We start from the raw sequence: 14,225 nt of genomic DNA on the forward strand, positions 1-14,225 counted from the left end.
ATCCATGAGGGTAAAGAGAACTGGATGAGAGATGACAGCAGAAAGAAGATATCAACTATCAGAAGCTGAGTACCTGATGTAGATTTTGCAGAGCTGGGAAAGCAGAAACTTAGTTCTGTGATATGTGTAGTTGTGCAATCAGAAGTCGGTCTTTTTTCAATTATGATGTGCTTTGCTTTACTTGCACTACTAGTTCTTATTTTTTGAGTAGTATACTCTCTTCTGATTGGAGCTGTTAATGGGTTATCCACCAGTGGAGAAATCAGAATTATTAAAATGTAGTTTTTGTTTTCATGTGGTTCTCTTAAGTGGTCATGCGTTGTACCCTTCTCCCTATTCGTGAACCAACATTTCATAGGAATGGGTAGCTGATGCTTTTCTGGGTGGCAGTGACAGTGGTATTGAAAAGGATGCTGAAAAGAAAATACAAACAATATTCAATCTAAGAATGTGTTCTAAATTTTGCTCGTAAAGTAGTTGTTTAAAACTTGGTTCTTCCTTGTAAAATAATGTAGTAAATGGTTATGAGATTCCCAGACCAAACTTAAAAAACTTTTCTTCAGTAGTTAAATGGACATTGGTGAGTGCTCCGGGAGACTGAACTGTTTTGTGTAATATTTTCCTGTGAAAAATTACTTTTTTGTGGTAAAGTGGCTACGTGGATTTAGAGTCATACAGATTTGAATTCAAATCCTGCCTCTGCCATTTTTATGCTGTGTAACCTTGAGTAAGTTATTTAGTGTTTCTGAATCTAAATAAAATCTAAATCAGTAAAATGAGATGAATAATATCCTACTCAGAGGGTAGTTGTAATGATTTAAGTGAAATTAAAATAGATAAAATCACTCAACCTAGCTCCTGGACCCTATAGGGTCAGTAAATGTTCGTAGTTTCCTTCACTTTTAGCCTTGAGGTATGTAGTAAGAGGGAACATTAAGAGGGACTTAAGGGAACCGCGTGTCAATTGAAGGTATGTAACATTTTTGAAATGGAATTCCTGTGTTTTTAAACTTTTCCTTATTTATTTGCAACACGTGTGTTCCTTGTCATTTGATATACTTGCTATTGTAATGCCGTAGAAAGAGCATAGGACTGGGACTCAGGAGATCCAGGGTCTAGTCAGCTTCCTTACTAACTAGATGAATGATGGTTGTATATGTTACTTCCCCACTTTGGGTCTCATGTTTGATTTGAAAAGTGAAAGTGTTTTATCGTAAGGTAACATCTAGAAATTTGTTTCTGCTCAAATATCATATGATCCTGTGATCTGTGAAGCTGAAGTTGTCTTTTTGCGACCTGGGTTTTGTGAGGTGTTAAGGCTTGGGATACATGTATTGTTACAAACTCAATATAATTGTTTGGAAGACTTGAGATTATTGGCGATTATAATAACTAGATTAATAGCTGATGTTTGGCTTTTTCATTGGAAAATAGTTCTGGCTATAAAACCTATTTTTGACTGGAAATATACCAGGACTAGCCATTGTTTTTCTTCCTACAGAGATAAGTGATCTGTTAGTGCTGTTCACATGAAGCTATCACTGTTATTTTTTTCGATGTCATATAGATTTTACCATTGCCCCTATAAACCCTTTCCTCCCGACAGTCGTGGACATTTTTATTCCTAGCATGATTTGGGATATGTGTGTGTATGTGTTTGTTTTAAATCATGTTTAATGTTTGTTATGCTAATTTTAGTTCAGTTGTCACTACCAAAGCAACCCCCAGGCTAGATCATGTTATTTGTTTCCGTGGTGGTTTTTTTCTTCTCATAGTCTGCATTTTATATTTGTGTGTGTGTGTGTGTATATATATATATATTTGTATATATATATATATTTATATATATATATATGATTTTATAGTATCTTTTTTCCCAGCTGGATTGAAAGCTCTTGGAGAGCAGTAACCACATTTCTTTTGCTGACCTTCATCTATAATGTCTGGCACATAATTGACATTCAGGATGTATTTTTGAATAAACTAATAAATTCATATTGTTTCTCAAGAAATATTAAATGAGTAGAAATATAGTGGTAAATAAAAACTCAAAATACTTACTAGAATTAACTGTAGCCTTTGCTCTTATAAAACAGTGAATCTAAAATGAAAGGAAAAAATAACCAAGGTGGTTGTATAAATGACTTTTATTATTGTTTGTGCAAGAACAGTGAACATTCCCTAGTACAGGAAGCAAGTTTTAGAAACTGCTGGCAGAACTAAGAAGTCAGACTGTCCTTGACCCTTAGATCAAATGTTTTAGAGCCTGAGTTTCCTCAAATCTTCTTCAGTTTGGAGTAAACATTTTGACACAATGAAAGATTTATTCTGTAATTTTGGTCTTTATAAACAAAGAGCTTAACTAAATTTGTAGAAACAAAAAACAAAACTTTCTCATTTGTACTAGTTTCATTTTTAAAAAGTTCATTTCCTTTCAAGTGCATAATACTGTAAAGTGAGCTCAGCTGTATTAGTAGATAAACATGTTGATTCATTTGGCCCTGAGCTACTGAATGAAGCCTGGAGGGGCACACTTTGTTCTTTCCCCCACCCAGTGGCAGAATGTTTTTCTTCCTCTTCTCCTTATTGTGGGAAGGAGACTGGAATAAGTGACTATTTAGGTTTACCTGAATTGATTAGGAGGTAAGGGAAAAAGATTTCTTCACTACTTTTTCTTCTTTTAATTCTTGTCATTAATATAAAGCGTATGTTTTTCATCCAGTTCTCATACTTTAATGAGTATGTGGAATAGTAGTTTGCTGTTACATATTACTTCACAGTTTTTATGAAGCCATTTTACTTAATACTCTATTTTGAGTTATTTATTGTTATGCGTCAGAGGTGTCTTCAGGTGTGTTGAGGGTGGACTTAATTTTGGAAGCAAAAAAAAGTATGCTTATATCCAGTGGTATTGGGATAATATACTCATATGATTAATTTATGGTAGAGATTTTATGAAGTATATGAAGAACTTTTATAAAAAACCTAGGATGATCCTTAGTATTTTGGAACAGATTTTAGAAAAGGACCAAAGTAATGTGGCTTTTACATAAACCCTATAAGTAGTTGTTTGTTTCAGCACACATTGTTTCCTGTGTGTTTCATATCAAGTTAGGCACAGTGAATAGGCAAAGATTAATAAGAAATTCTCTGCCCTCAAGTAGCTTACTATCTGTGTACCATTTCCCAAAGTCATTATGGGTAGGTATTCCTCAAAAATAGATTTCTGCTTTTGAATAAGTTTGGGAAATACCTGGACTAAACAAAATAGAAGGTTTCCTTAGTAGGGTTCTCAAAAGTGTACCTTGTAGAATTCCAAAAAGTAATTACAGTTTGTGAGATTCTCCAGAAATTCCTGTGACACAATTTTTTTTCTCATGAAACTTCTCAGGTGGGATCTGAGGGGATGAGAGGATGTGAGAGATAGTGGCAGTAGCATGTTCAGAAAGAGGATGATTAATGTGTCATGGGACACCTTTTGTGAAACAGTGGACTCATGTAATATTCTTATCTAGCCCATGCCTTTGAATACGTCTCAGAAGTCTAGCATTTGCTGCAGATTCTCTATTTATGCATCTTAATCCTTTATAGTTGGATGAAGGGCTTTATTCTTTTGATTGAATTAGTTAAGTGGAAATGGGAATTAGTAATTAATATGAAAAATGCTACCTGTTATCTCAAATTCAGCCTGTCTGAAAGCAGACTAACCATTTCTTCCAAAGTAGTTATACCTCCCAGCTTTTCTATTTGATTATACTGTTTTATCGCTTTTCTAGCACTTAGACATGAGACCACAGTCATTATTGACCTTTTCCTTTGTCTTATCCAACCATAACCCCAATGCCTATAACCAAATACTGCCTAATTTTTCCATAATGTTCATCAGTGTTTTTTCCATTCCCACTGCTGTCATCTAGCTTAGATACACATGAAGTAAATGATCAGTAAATATTTGTCAAATGATGGAATCTGTGTGATGTTTCCCAGTGCTAATCCAACACTGCTTTTATTCTGTCTCCCACTCCTAAATTTATATATCTGTCTGAATTATGCTCTTCTGTATGTGTTATATTACACTTTGTTCTCAAATCAGTTCTTATGTGCCCCCTCCCCCTTTTTACATTCCTTAATTTCCTTTTCTTTGCAGCTTCTATTTCTTTTGCATTTCAGTAGCAGGAGTATTTTGTGTGGTGAAAAGTTGCTGTACTACTCTCATGACACTGTTCTCCAAAGCCTGGATCAAAGGGCAGCACAGGAGACTATGGGTGAGTTTCAAGGGCTGAGGAATGCTGTCACCCTCCAGCATTTCTGGTTCAACAGCGTCTAATCATTTTTGACAACTCTACCCCCAATGCTTTTAATAACTTCAGGGTTCATGATTGACTGGTTTGCTCTTATTTGCTTATTGAATACTTATCTGTTAGATACAGAATTATTAATTGTTTGTAAAAAGTTACTAGTTAAATTTTGCTAATTTAAGCAGAAAGGAGGTCTCCTGGAGTTGATTGATGGAGAGGCCAGGCTGTCAGAATTGGGGCTACACAGCTGGGAAAGTGCCTCCATTCCCAAAACAGCTGTAGGAGAGAGAATATTCAGTAACTGAGTATTTTGCTTTTTTAAATTACATTCATATAGCTATTATATTCTTTTCTTTTTCCTTTCTTTTTTTTGCGGTACACGGGCCTCCCACTGCCGCGGCTTCTCCGCCGCGGAGCACGGGCCCTGGACGCGCAGGCCCAGCGGCCATGGCCCACGGGCCCAGCCGCTCCGCGGCACGCGGGATCCTCCCGGACCGGGGCTGCCCCATGTATCGGCAGGCGGACCCCCAACCACTGCGTCACCAGGGAAGCCCTATTATACTCTTTAATTATAAACTTGTAAATTGAGAAATTATTACTTTTCTTTTCAAGCAGAGGTTATTGTAGGGGATATAGTGGGATGACTGGATTTGTATATCCTGGGATTTCAAATCCAGAGATGGGGAGAAAGAGGAAACACAAATTTTCAGAATATGAAAGGATAATTTTGGTCTACTTCCTGCTTGAGTACCCCTTTTTGAGCAGGGTTAGAGGATAGCCTTAGGTCAGTACATTTCTCAGTGTGTACTTGTTTAAACATAATTCAAATCTCTTGGTGAAAATTCTACCGGTTTCTTGTCTCTTACAGAAGAAAAAACAACCAAACTGCTATCAATAATCTTTAAGGCTCAGAATGATCTGGACAGAGGTAGAGTTACCATGAAGCTAATTAAAGCTTGAGGTCTCTTGCTTGTGCAGGCTGTTTCCTGGACGGGACCTAAATTGGTTAAGGCCACCATAGTTTTATACTTTGACTTCCTCCCTGTCACGCTCCGCATCCTTGCAGGTTATGTTGGAGTGGACATAGGGAGTTTTGGAATCCTAAGGAGAGATGTGATTTGCAGTACCTTTCACATATAGTTTAGTTATTGCGGGTTGACCCAGTTTAAGAATGCTTACCAGCTGGGATCCTTACATGAAGGTACAAGGCCAGAGGCTGAATAGTGATATGAACTAGTCCCGTGACACCCAGTCAGGACTGGAAGAATGTGGGTAATGGAGGAGAAACCAAGATGTCCATTTTAAAGTTTGTTAAACATTCTTCTAATCTTAGAACTCGTGAAAGAAATGTAGAAGAGGTTTTCACAAATTCAGTAATTTGAAGTATTTAAGCTGGGACAGAGTGAGCGTCATCAACAGGCAGTTGTGAAGCTGAAAGAAACTTTTCTAAACTATCAATTATAAAAAATAAATTTTCACCCTCTATTCTAGGTGAAAGACTGAACTGTTCTCTCTGATGACTCTATAGAAAATGATATTACAAAATCATTGTCATGAAGAGACAGTCAAGTGCAATACAGCCAAGATATGTAGGAAAAATTATTATGAAGGTGTGCCAGGGAGTTAATTATTTAAAATATTATGTTAGGATTGTTTGATGTGCTTGAGAACTATTAAAATTTTGTAATTTAATGTAGTTTTCTTTCTCATTCTGAAGAAATACTCAATTTAGGACTTAATTTTGTTTTTATAGTTTTGTATTCTCTTCCCCCAATTTATAAACTTCAATCTCCATTAAAACCTAGATCTACCCTGGATTTCCTCTTGTCTGCCTCTTTAACCTCATCTCATATACTCATCCCCTCGTTCATTGCAGTCCAGACATATTCATCTGTTTGTCCCTCAAATGGATTATGTTTGCTCTCATGTCAGGCCTTAGGCACTTGGGTATTCCACTTTTTCCTTATCTTTTTTTTATGTGGAAGATTTATTTATTTACTTTTTTAAACATCTTTATTGGAGTATAATTGCTTTACAGTGGTGTGTTAGTTTCTGCTCTATAACAAAGTGAATCAGCCATACATATACATATATTACCATATCTCCTCCCTCTTGCATCTCCCTCCCACCCTCCCTATCCCACCCCACTAGGTGGATACAAAGCACCCAGCTGATATCCCTGTGCTATGCAGCTGCTTCCCACTAGCTATCTATTTTCCATTTGGTAGTGTATATACGTACGTGCCACTCTCTTACTTTGTCCCAGCTTACCCTTCCCCCTGCCAGTGTCCTCAAGTCCATTCTCTACATCTGCGTGTTTATTCCTGTCCTGCCCCTAGGCTCTTCATAACCTTTTTTTTTTTTAGATTCCATATATATGTGTTAGCATACAGTATATGTTTTTCTCCTTCTGACTTACTTCACTCTGTATGACAGTCTCTAGGTCCATCCACCTCATTACAGATAACTCAATTTTGTTTCTTTTTATGGCTGAGTAATATTCCATTATATATATACGCGACATCTTCTTTATCCATTCATCTATTGATGAACAGTTAGGTTGCTTCCATGTGCTGGCTATTGTAAATAGAGCTGCAGTGAACATTGTGGTACATGACTCTTTCTGAATTATGGTGTTCTCAGGGTGTATGCCCAGTAGTGGGATTGCTGGCTTGTATAGTAGTTCTATTTTTAGTTTTTTAAGGAACCTCGATACTGTTCTCCATAGTGGTTGTATCAATTTACATTCCCACCAACAGTGCAAGAGGGTTCCCTTTTCTCTACACCCTCTCCAGCATTTATTGTTTCTAGACTTTTTGATGATGGCCATTCTGACTGGTGTGAGGTGATACCTCATTGTAGTTTTGATTTGCATTTCTCTAATGATTAGTGATGTTGAGCATCCTTTCATGTGTTTGTTGGCAATCTGTATATATTCTTTGGAGAAATGTCTGTTTAGGTCTTCTGCCCATTTTTGGATTGGGTTGTTTGTTTTTTTGATATTGAGCTGCATGAGCTGCTTGTATACTTTGGAGATTAATCCTTTGTCAGTTGCTTCATTTGTGAATATTTTCTCCCATTTTGAGGGTTGTGTTTTTGTCTTGTTTATGGTTTCCTTTGCTGTGCAAAAGCTTTGAAGTTTCATTAGGTCCCATTAGTTTATTTTTGTTTTTATTTCCATTTCTCTAGGAGGTGGGTCAGAAAGTATCTTGCGGTGATTTATGTCATGGAGCGTTCTGCCTATGTTTTCCTCTAAGAGTTTTATAGTGTCTGGCCTTACATTTACGTCTCTAGTCCATTTTGAGTTTACTTTTGTGTATGGTGTTAGGAAGTGTTCTAATTTCATTCATTTACATGTAGCTGTCCAGTTTCCCCAGCACCACTTATTGAAGAGGATGTCTTTTCTCCATTGTATATTCTTGCCTCCTTTATCAAAAAGAAGGTGACCATATGTATGTGGGTTTATCTCTGGGCTTTCTATCCTCTTCCATTGATCTATATTTCTGTTTTTGTGCCAATACCATACTGCCTTGATTAATGTAGCTTTGTAGTATAGTATAAAGTAAGGGAGCCTGATTCCTCCAGCTCTGTATTTCTTTCTCAAGATTGCTTTGACTATTCGGGGTCTTTTTTGTTTCCATACAAACTGTGAAATTATTTGTTCTAGTTCTGTGAAAAATGCCATTGGTAGTTTAATAGGGATTGCATTGAATCTGTAGATAGCTTTGGGTAGTATAGTCAATTTCACAATGCAGATTCTTCCAATCCAAGAACATGGTATATCTCTCCATCTATTTGTATCATCTTTAATTTCTTTCATCAGTGTTGTATAGTTTTCTGCATACAGGTTTGTCTCCTTAAGTAGGTTTATTCCTAGGTATTTTATTCTTTTTGCTGCTGTGGTAAATGGGAGTGTTTCCTTAATTTCTCTTTCAGATTTTTCATCCTTATGTATAGGATTACAAGAGATTTCTGTGCATTAATTTTGTATCCTGCTACTTTACCAAATTCATTAATTAGCTCTAATAGTGTTCTGGTAGCATCTTTAGGATTCTCTATGTATAGTATCATGTCATCTGCAAACAGTGACAGTTTTACTTCTTCTTTTCTGATTTGGATTCCTTTTATTTCCTTTTATTCTCTGATTGCTGTGGCTAAATATTCCAAAACTATGTTGAATAAGAGTGGTGAGAGTGGGCAGCCTTGTCTTGTTCCTGATCTTAGTGGAAATGGTTTCAGTTTTTCACCATTGAGAATGATGTTGGCTGTGGGTTTGTCATATATGGCCTTTATTATGTTGAGGTAAGTTCCCTCTATGCATACTTTCTGCAGGGTTTGAATCATAAATGCGTGTTGAATTCTGTCGAAAGCTTTTTCTGCGTCTATTGAGATGATCATATGGTTTTTCTCCTTCAACCTGTTAATATGGTGTATCACATTGATTTGCGTATATTGAAGAATCCTTGCATCCCTGGGAAAAACCCCACTTGATCATGGTGTATGATCATTTTAATATGCTGTTGTATTCTGTTTGCTAGTATTTTGTTGAGGATTTTTGGATCTATGTTCATCAGTGATGTTGGCCTGTAGTTTTCTTTTTTTGTGGCATCTTTGTCTGGTTTTGGTATCAGGGTGATGGTGGCCTCATAGAATGAGTCTGGGAGTGTTCCTCACTGCTATATTTTGGAAGAGTTTGAGAAGGATAGGTGTTAGCTCTTCTCTAAATGTTTGATAGAATCCACCTGTGAAGCCATCTGGTCCAGGGCTTTTGTTTGTTTGAAGATTTTTGATCACATTTCAGTTTCAGTGCTTGTGATTGGTCTGTTTATATTTTCTCTTTCTTCCTGGTTCAGTCTCGGAGGCTTGTGCTTTTCTAAGAATTTGTCCATTTCTTCCAGGTTGTCCATTTTATTGGCATAGAGTTGCTTGTAGTAATCTCTCATGATCCTTTGTATTTCTGCATTGTCAGTTGTTACTTCTCCTTTTTCATTTCTAATTTTGTTGATTTGAGTCTTCTCCCTTTTTTCCTTGATGAGTCTCGCTAATGTTTTATCAATTTTGTTTATCCTCTCAAAGAACCAGCTTTTAGTGTTATTGATCTTTGCTATCATTAACTTCATTTCTTTTTTATTTATTTCTGATCTGATCTTTATGATTTCTTTCCTTCTGCTAACTTTGGGGTTTTTTTGTTCTTCTTTCTCTAATTGCTTTAGGTGTTCGGTTAGGTTTTTTATTTGAGATGTTTCTTGTTTATTGAGGTAGGATTGTATTGCTGTAAACTTCCCTCTTAGAACTGCTTTTGCTGCATCCCATAGGTTTTGGGTTGTCGTGTTTTCATTGTCATTTGTTTCTAGGTATTTTTTGATTTCCTCTTCGATATTTTCAGTGATCTCTAGGTTATGTAGTAGTGTATTGTTTAGCCTCCATGTGTTTGTATTTTTTACAGATTTTTTCCTGTAATTGATATCTACTCTCATAGTGTTGTGGTCGGAAAAGATACTTGATACGATTTCAGTTCACAAAGGCTTGGTTTGTGACCCAAGATATGATCTATCCTGGAGAATGGTCCATGAGCACTTGAGAAGAAAGTGTATTCTGTTGTTTTTGCATGGAATGTCCTATAAATATCAATTAAGTCCATCTTGTTTAATGTATTATTTAAAGCTTGTGTTTCCTTATTTATTTGCATTTTGGAAGATCTGTCCATTGGTGAAAGTGGGGTGTTAAAGTCCCCTACTATGATTGTGTTACTGTTGATTTTCCCTTTTATGGCTGTTAGCATTTGCCTTATGTATTGAAGTGCTCCTATATTGGGTGCATAAATATTTACAATTGTTTACAATCTTCGCCTTGGATTGATCCCTTGATCATTATGTAGTGTCCTTCTTTGTCTCTTGTAATAGTCTTTAGTTTAAAGTCTATATTGTCTGATATGAGAAGTGCTACTCCAGCTTTCTTTTGGTTTCCATTTGCAAGGAATATATTTTTCCATCCCCTCACTTTTGGTTTGTATGTGTCCCTAGGTCTGAAGTGGGTCTCTTATAGGCATCGTATATAGGGGTCTTGTTTTTGTATCCATCAGCCAGTCTATGTCTTTTGGTGGGAGCATTTAATCCATTTACATTTAATTAGTTATCGATACGTATGTACCTACTACCATTTTCTTAATTATTTTGGGTTTGTTATTTTAAATCTTTTCTCTCTCTTGTGTTTCCTGCCTAGAGAAGTTCCTTTAGCATTTGTTGTAGAGCTGGTTTGGTGGTGCTGAATTCTTTTAGCTTTTGCTTGTCTGTAAAGGTTTTAATTTCTCTGTTGAATCTGTATGAGATCCTTGCTGGGTAGAGTAATCTTGGTTGTGGGTTTTTCCCTTTCATCACTTTAAATATGTCCTGCCACTTCCTTCTGGCTTGCAGAGTTTTTGCTGAAAGATCAGCTGTTAACCTTATGCGGATTCCCTTGTATGTTATTTGTTTTTTTTCCCTTGCTGCTTTTAATATTTGTTCTTTGTATTTAATTTTTCATAGTTTGATTAAGATGTGTCTTGGCATGTTTCTCCTTGGATTTATCCTGTATGGGACTCTCTGTGCTTCCTGGACTATTTCCTTTCCCATATTAGGGAAGTTTTCAACTGTTAATCTCTTCAGGTATTTTTTCAGTCCCTTTGTTTTCTCTTCTTCTTCTAGGACCCCTGTAATTCGAATGTTGGTGCATTTCATGTTGTCCCAGAAGTCTCTGAAATTGTCCTCAATTCTTTTCATTCTTTTTTCTTTATTTTTCTCTGTGGCAGTTTTTTCCACTATTTTATCTTCCAGGTCACTTATCCATTCTTCTGCCTCAGTTATTCTGTTATTGATTCCTTCTAGAGAATTTTTAATTTCATTTATTGTGTTGTTCATCATTGTTTGTTTGCTCTTTAGTTCTTCTAGGTCCTTGTGAAACATATCTTGTATTTTCTCCATTTTGTTGCCAAGATTTTGGATCATCTTTAGTATCACTACTCTGAATTCTCTTTCAGGTAGACTGCCTATTTCCTCTTCATTTGTTTGGTCTGGTGGGTTTTTACCTTGCTCCTTCTGCTCTATATTCCTCTGTCTTCTCATTTTTCTTATCTTACTGTGTTTGGGGTCTCCTTTTTGCAGGCTGCAGGTTCATAGTTCCTGCTGTTTTTGGTGTCTGCCCCCAGTGGCTATGTTTGATTCAGTGGGTTGTGTAGGCTTCCTGGTGCAGGGGAATGGTGCCTGTGTTCTGGTGGATGAGGCTGGATCTTGTCTTTCTGGTGGGCAGGACTGCATCCAGTGGTGTTTTTCAGGGTGTGTTTGACCTTATGGTTTTAGGCAGCCTCTTTGCTAATGGGTGTGGTTGTGTTCCTTTCTTGCTAGTTATTTGGCATGGGGTGTCCAGTACTGTAGCTTGCTGGTTGTTGAGTGGAGCTGGGTCTTAGCATTGAGATGGAGATCTCTGGGAGAGCTTTCGCCGTTTGATATTATGTAAGGCTGGGAGGTCTCTGGTGGACCAATGTCCTGAACTCGGCTGTGCCACCTCAGAGGCACAGGCCTGATACCCTGCCGGAGCACCAAGACCCTGTCAGCCACTCGGCCAGGTACATGGGGCGTTTCTTGCCTTTTATGAAGTCTGAGGTCTTCTGTCAGCGTTCAGTAGATGTTCTGTAGGAGTTGTTCCACATGTAGGTGTAGTTTTGATGTATTTGTGGGGAGGATGGTGATCTCCACGTCCTATTCCTCCGGCATCTTGAAGGTGCCCCCTCTGCCCGGAGGTGGGCTGCAACAGCCAGCCATCTCTAGGCGGCGGTGAAGTTGGGCAGCGGAGCTCACGGGCTCCGGCAGATCAGGGAGAACAAGGTACCCAGCAAGAAGGTGGCCGCAGCGCAGCCCCGGTACAGGCTGAGCCTGAGGAGGCGTTCCTTACCTTTTCGAAGGATTTTTTATTATTTACTTCTCAGGACAAGTGTACTTCTTCTAGAGTCTTTGAACACCCAAAGTATCCTTTTCTTCCTCCCTCGTTTCTACCACATCACCTGTTCTAATATTTTTAAAGCATTTACCAGTACGTGACTTTTTGTTTGTTTATATTTTTATTGACTGCCTCCACCTTCGAGAATATGAGCTTCATCTATGAGAGTTACATCGTTCACTGCTGTATTCCCAGAGCCTGGAATAGCGTCTGGACCTTTAGTCACTCAATGGATATATTTTGAATGAAGTGTTATTAATGAGCTTGGGCTTGTACATTTTGCTATGTACTTCTGTGCTATGTATTTACAGTTTCTAATTTTGTTAATTTTTCTTGCATGCCATTTGTCTCTTACAGAGAAAAAAAAACTTTGTCTCTTACAGGTTGTATTCACTGAATGTAATGCTGGGTTGTCTTATCAATTTGTATAAACGCTCTTTTGATCTTTTCTGCAAATATTGCTTAAGTTTGTTATCTGCCATTGTATTTTGATTAAAAGCATTCTGTTTTGGAATATTCAAGCAAACAAAAAACTATGGAGAATAATAAGATGAGCACTCATGTACCCGTCTTGTAGCTTTATAATATTTTAGTATCAGATACTTTTTTTTAAATTAATTGAGCATTACAGATGCACTTGAAGTTTATGCATCCCCCTCATATTACTCCATCTCCTTTTACCCTGCTTATCCAGAGGTATCTAGTTCTGTGTTTGCCATTCTCATGCATTTATATTTAAAATATTTTCTTATGTATATATGCATATATTAATAATAGAACTAGTATGTTTTCAAACTTTGTATAAATGATACCATAATGCATGTATCTTCTCCAACTTTTTTTTTTATTTAAGTAGGTGATTTACATTGTTGTGATAGTTTTAGGTGTACAACAAAGTGATTCAGTTATACATATATATCAATTCTTTTTCAGATTCTTTTCCATTATAGGGTATTACAAAGTATTGAATATAGTGCTATACAGTAGGCTCTTGTTTACCTATTTCGTATATAGTAACATGTATCTGTTAATGCCATACTCCAAATTTATACCTCCCCCGCTTCCCCCTTTGGTAACCATAAGTTTGTTTTCAGTGCCTGTGAGTCTATTTCTGTTTTGTAAATAAGTTCATTTGTATCATTTTTTTTTAGATTCCACATATAAGTGATATCATGAGTTTTGTATTTTCTGTGTGACTTACTTCACTTAGTATGGTAATCTCTAGGTCCATCCATGTTGTTGCAAATGGCATTATTTCGTTCTTTTTTATGGCTGGGTAATATCCCATTATATATATATACATACATATGTATATATACACACACACACACACATATATATATGATATATATATATATATATATATATATCTCATATCTTCTTTATGCATTCCTCTGTCAGTGGACATTTAGGTTGCTTCCATGCCTTGGCTATTATAAATAGTACTGCTATGAATATTGGGGTGCATGTATCTTTTTGAAATAGGAGTTTTCCTCTTTTCTGGATATATGCCCAGGAGTGGAATTGCTGGATCATATGGTAACTCTATTTTTAGTTTTTTAAGGAATCTCTATGCTTTTCTTCATAGTGGCTGCACCCATTTATATTCCTATCAATAGTATAGCAGGGTTCCCTTCTCTCCACACACTCTCCACCATTTATTTATGTAGACCTTCTGATGATGGCTATTCTGACTGATGTGAGGTGATACCTCATTGTAGTTTTGATTTGTATTTCTCTGATAATTGGCGATGTTGAGCATCTTTTCATGTGCCTGTTGGCCATGTGTATGTTTTCTTTGGAGAAATGTCTCTTTAGGTCTTTTGCCCATTTTTTGATTAGGTTGTTTTTTGATATTGACCTGTATGAACTATTTGTATATTTTGGAAATTAATCCCTTGTTTGTTGCATCATTTACAAATATTTTCTCCCATTCCTCAGGTTGTCTTTTTGTTT

The 14,225-nt window shown here is 36.8% G+C and overlaps 1 protein-coding gene across 3 annotated transcripts in view; it reads left to right on the forward strand.

Moving 5' to 3' along the window:
* Positions 1 to 14,225, forward strand: part of AKT3 (AKT serine/threonine kinase 3) — a 397,863-nt gene that overhangs the window by 42,048 nt on the left and 341,590 nt on the right. For 2 of the 3 annotated variants that reach the window (XM_027122450.1, XM_027122451.1), the window contains exon 4: positions 4,171 to 4,265. The exons of the other annotated variant lie outside the window; for it this stretch is intronic. In XM_027122450.1, the coding sequence (XP_026978251.1) occupies positions 4,171 to 4,265 (95 nt within the window). The remainder of the gene's footprint in view (positions 1 to 4,170; positions 4,266 to 14,225) is intronic. 3 annotated transcript variants of the gene reach the window in all.

The sequence above is a fragment of the Aethalodelphis obliquidens genome, unplaced genomic scaffold (assembly GCF_003676395.1).
Source record: "Aethalodelphis obliquidens isolate GAN/ISIS:26980383/991018 unplaced genomic scaffold, ASM367639v1 scaffold24, whole genome shotgun sequence".
NCBI classification, from domain to species: Eukaryota; Metazoa; Chordata; class Mammalia; order Artiodactyla; family Delphinidae; genus Aethalodelphis; species Aethalodelphis obliquidens.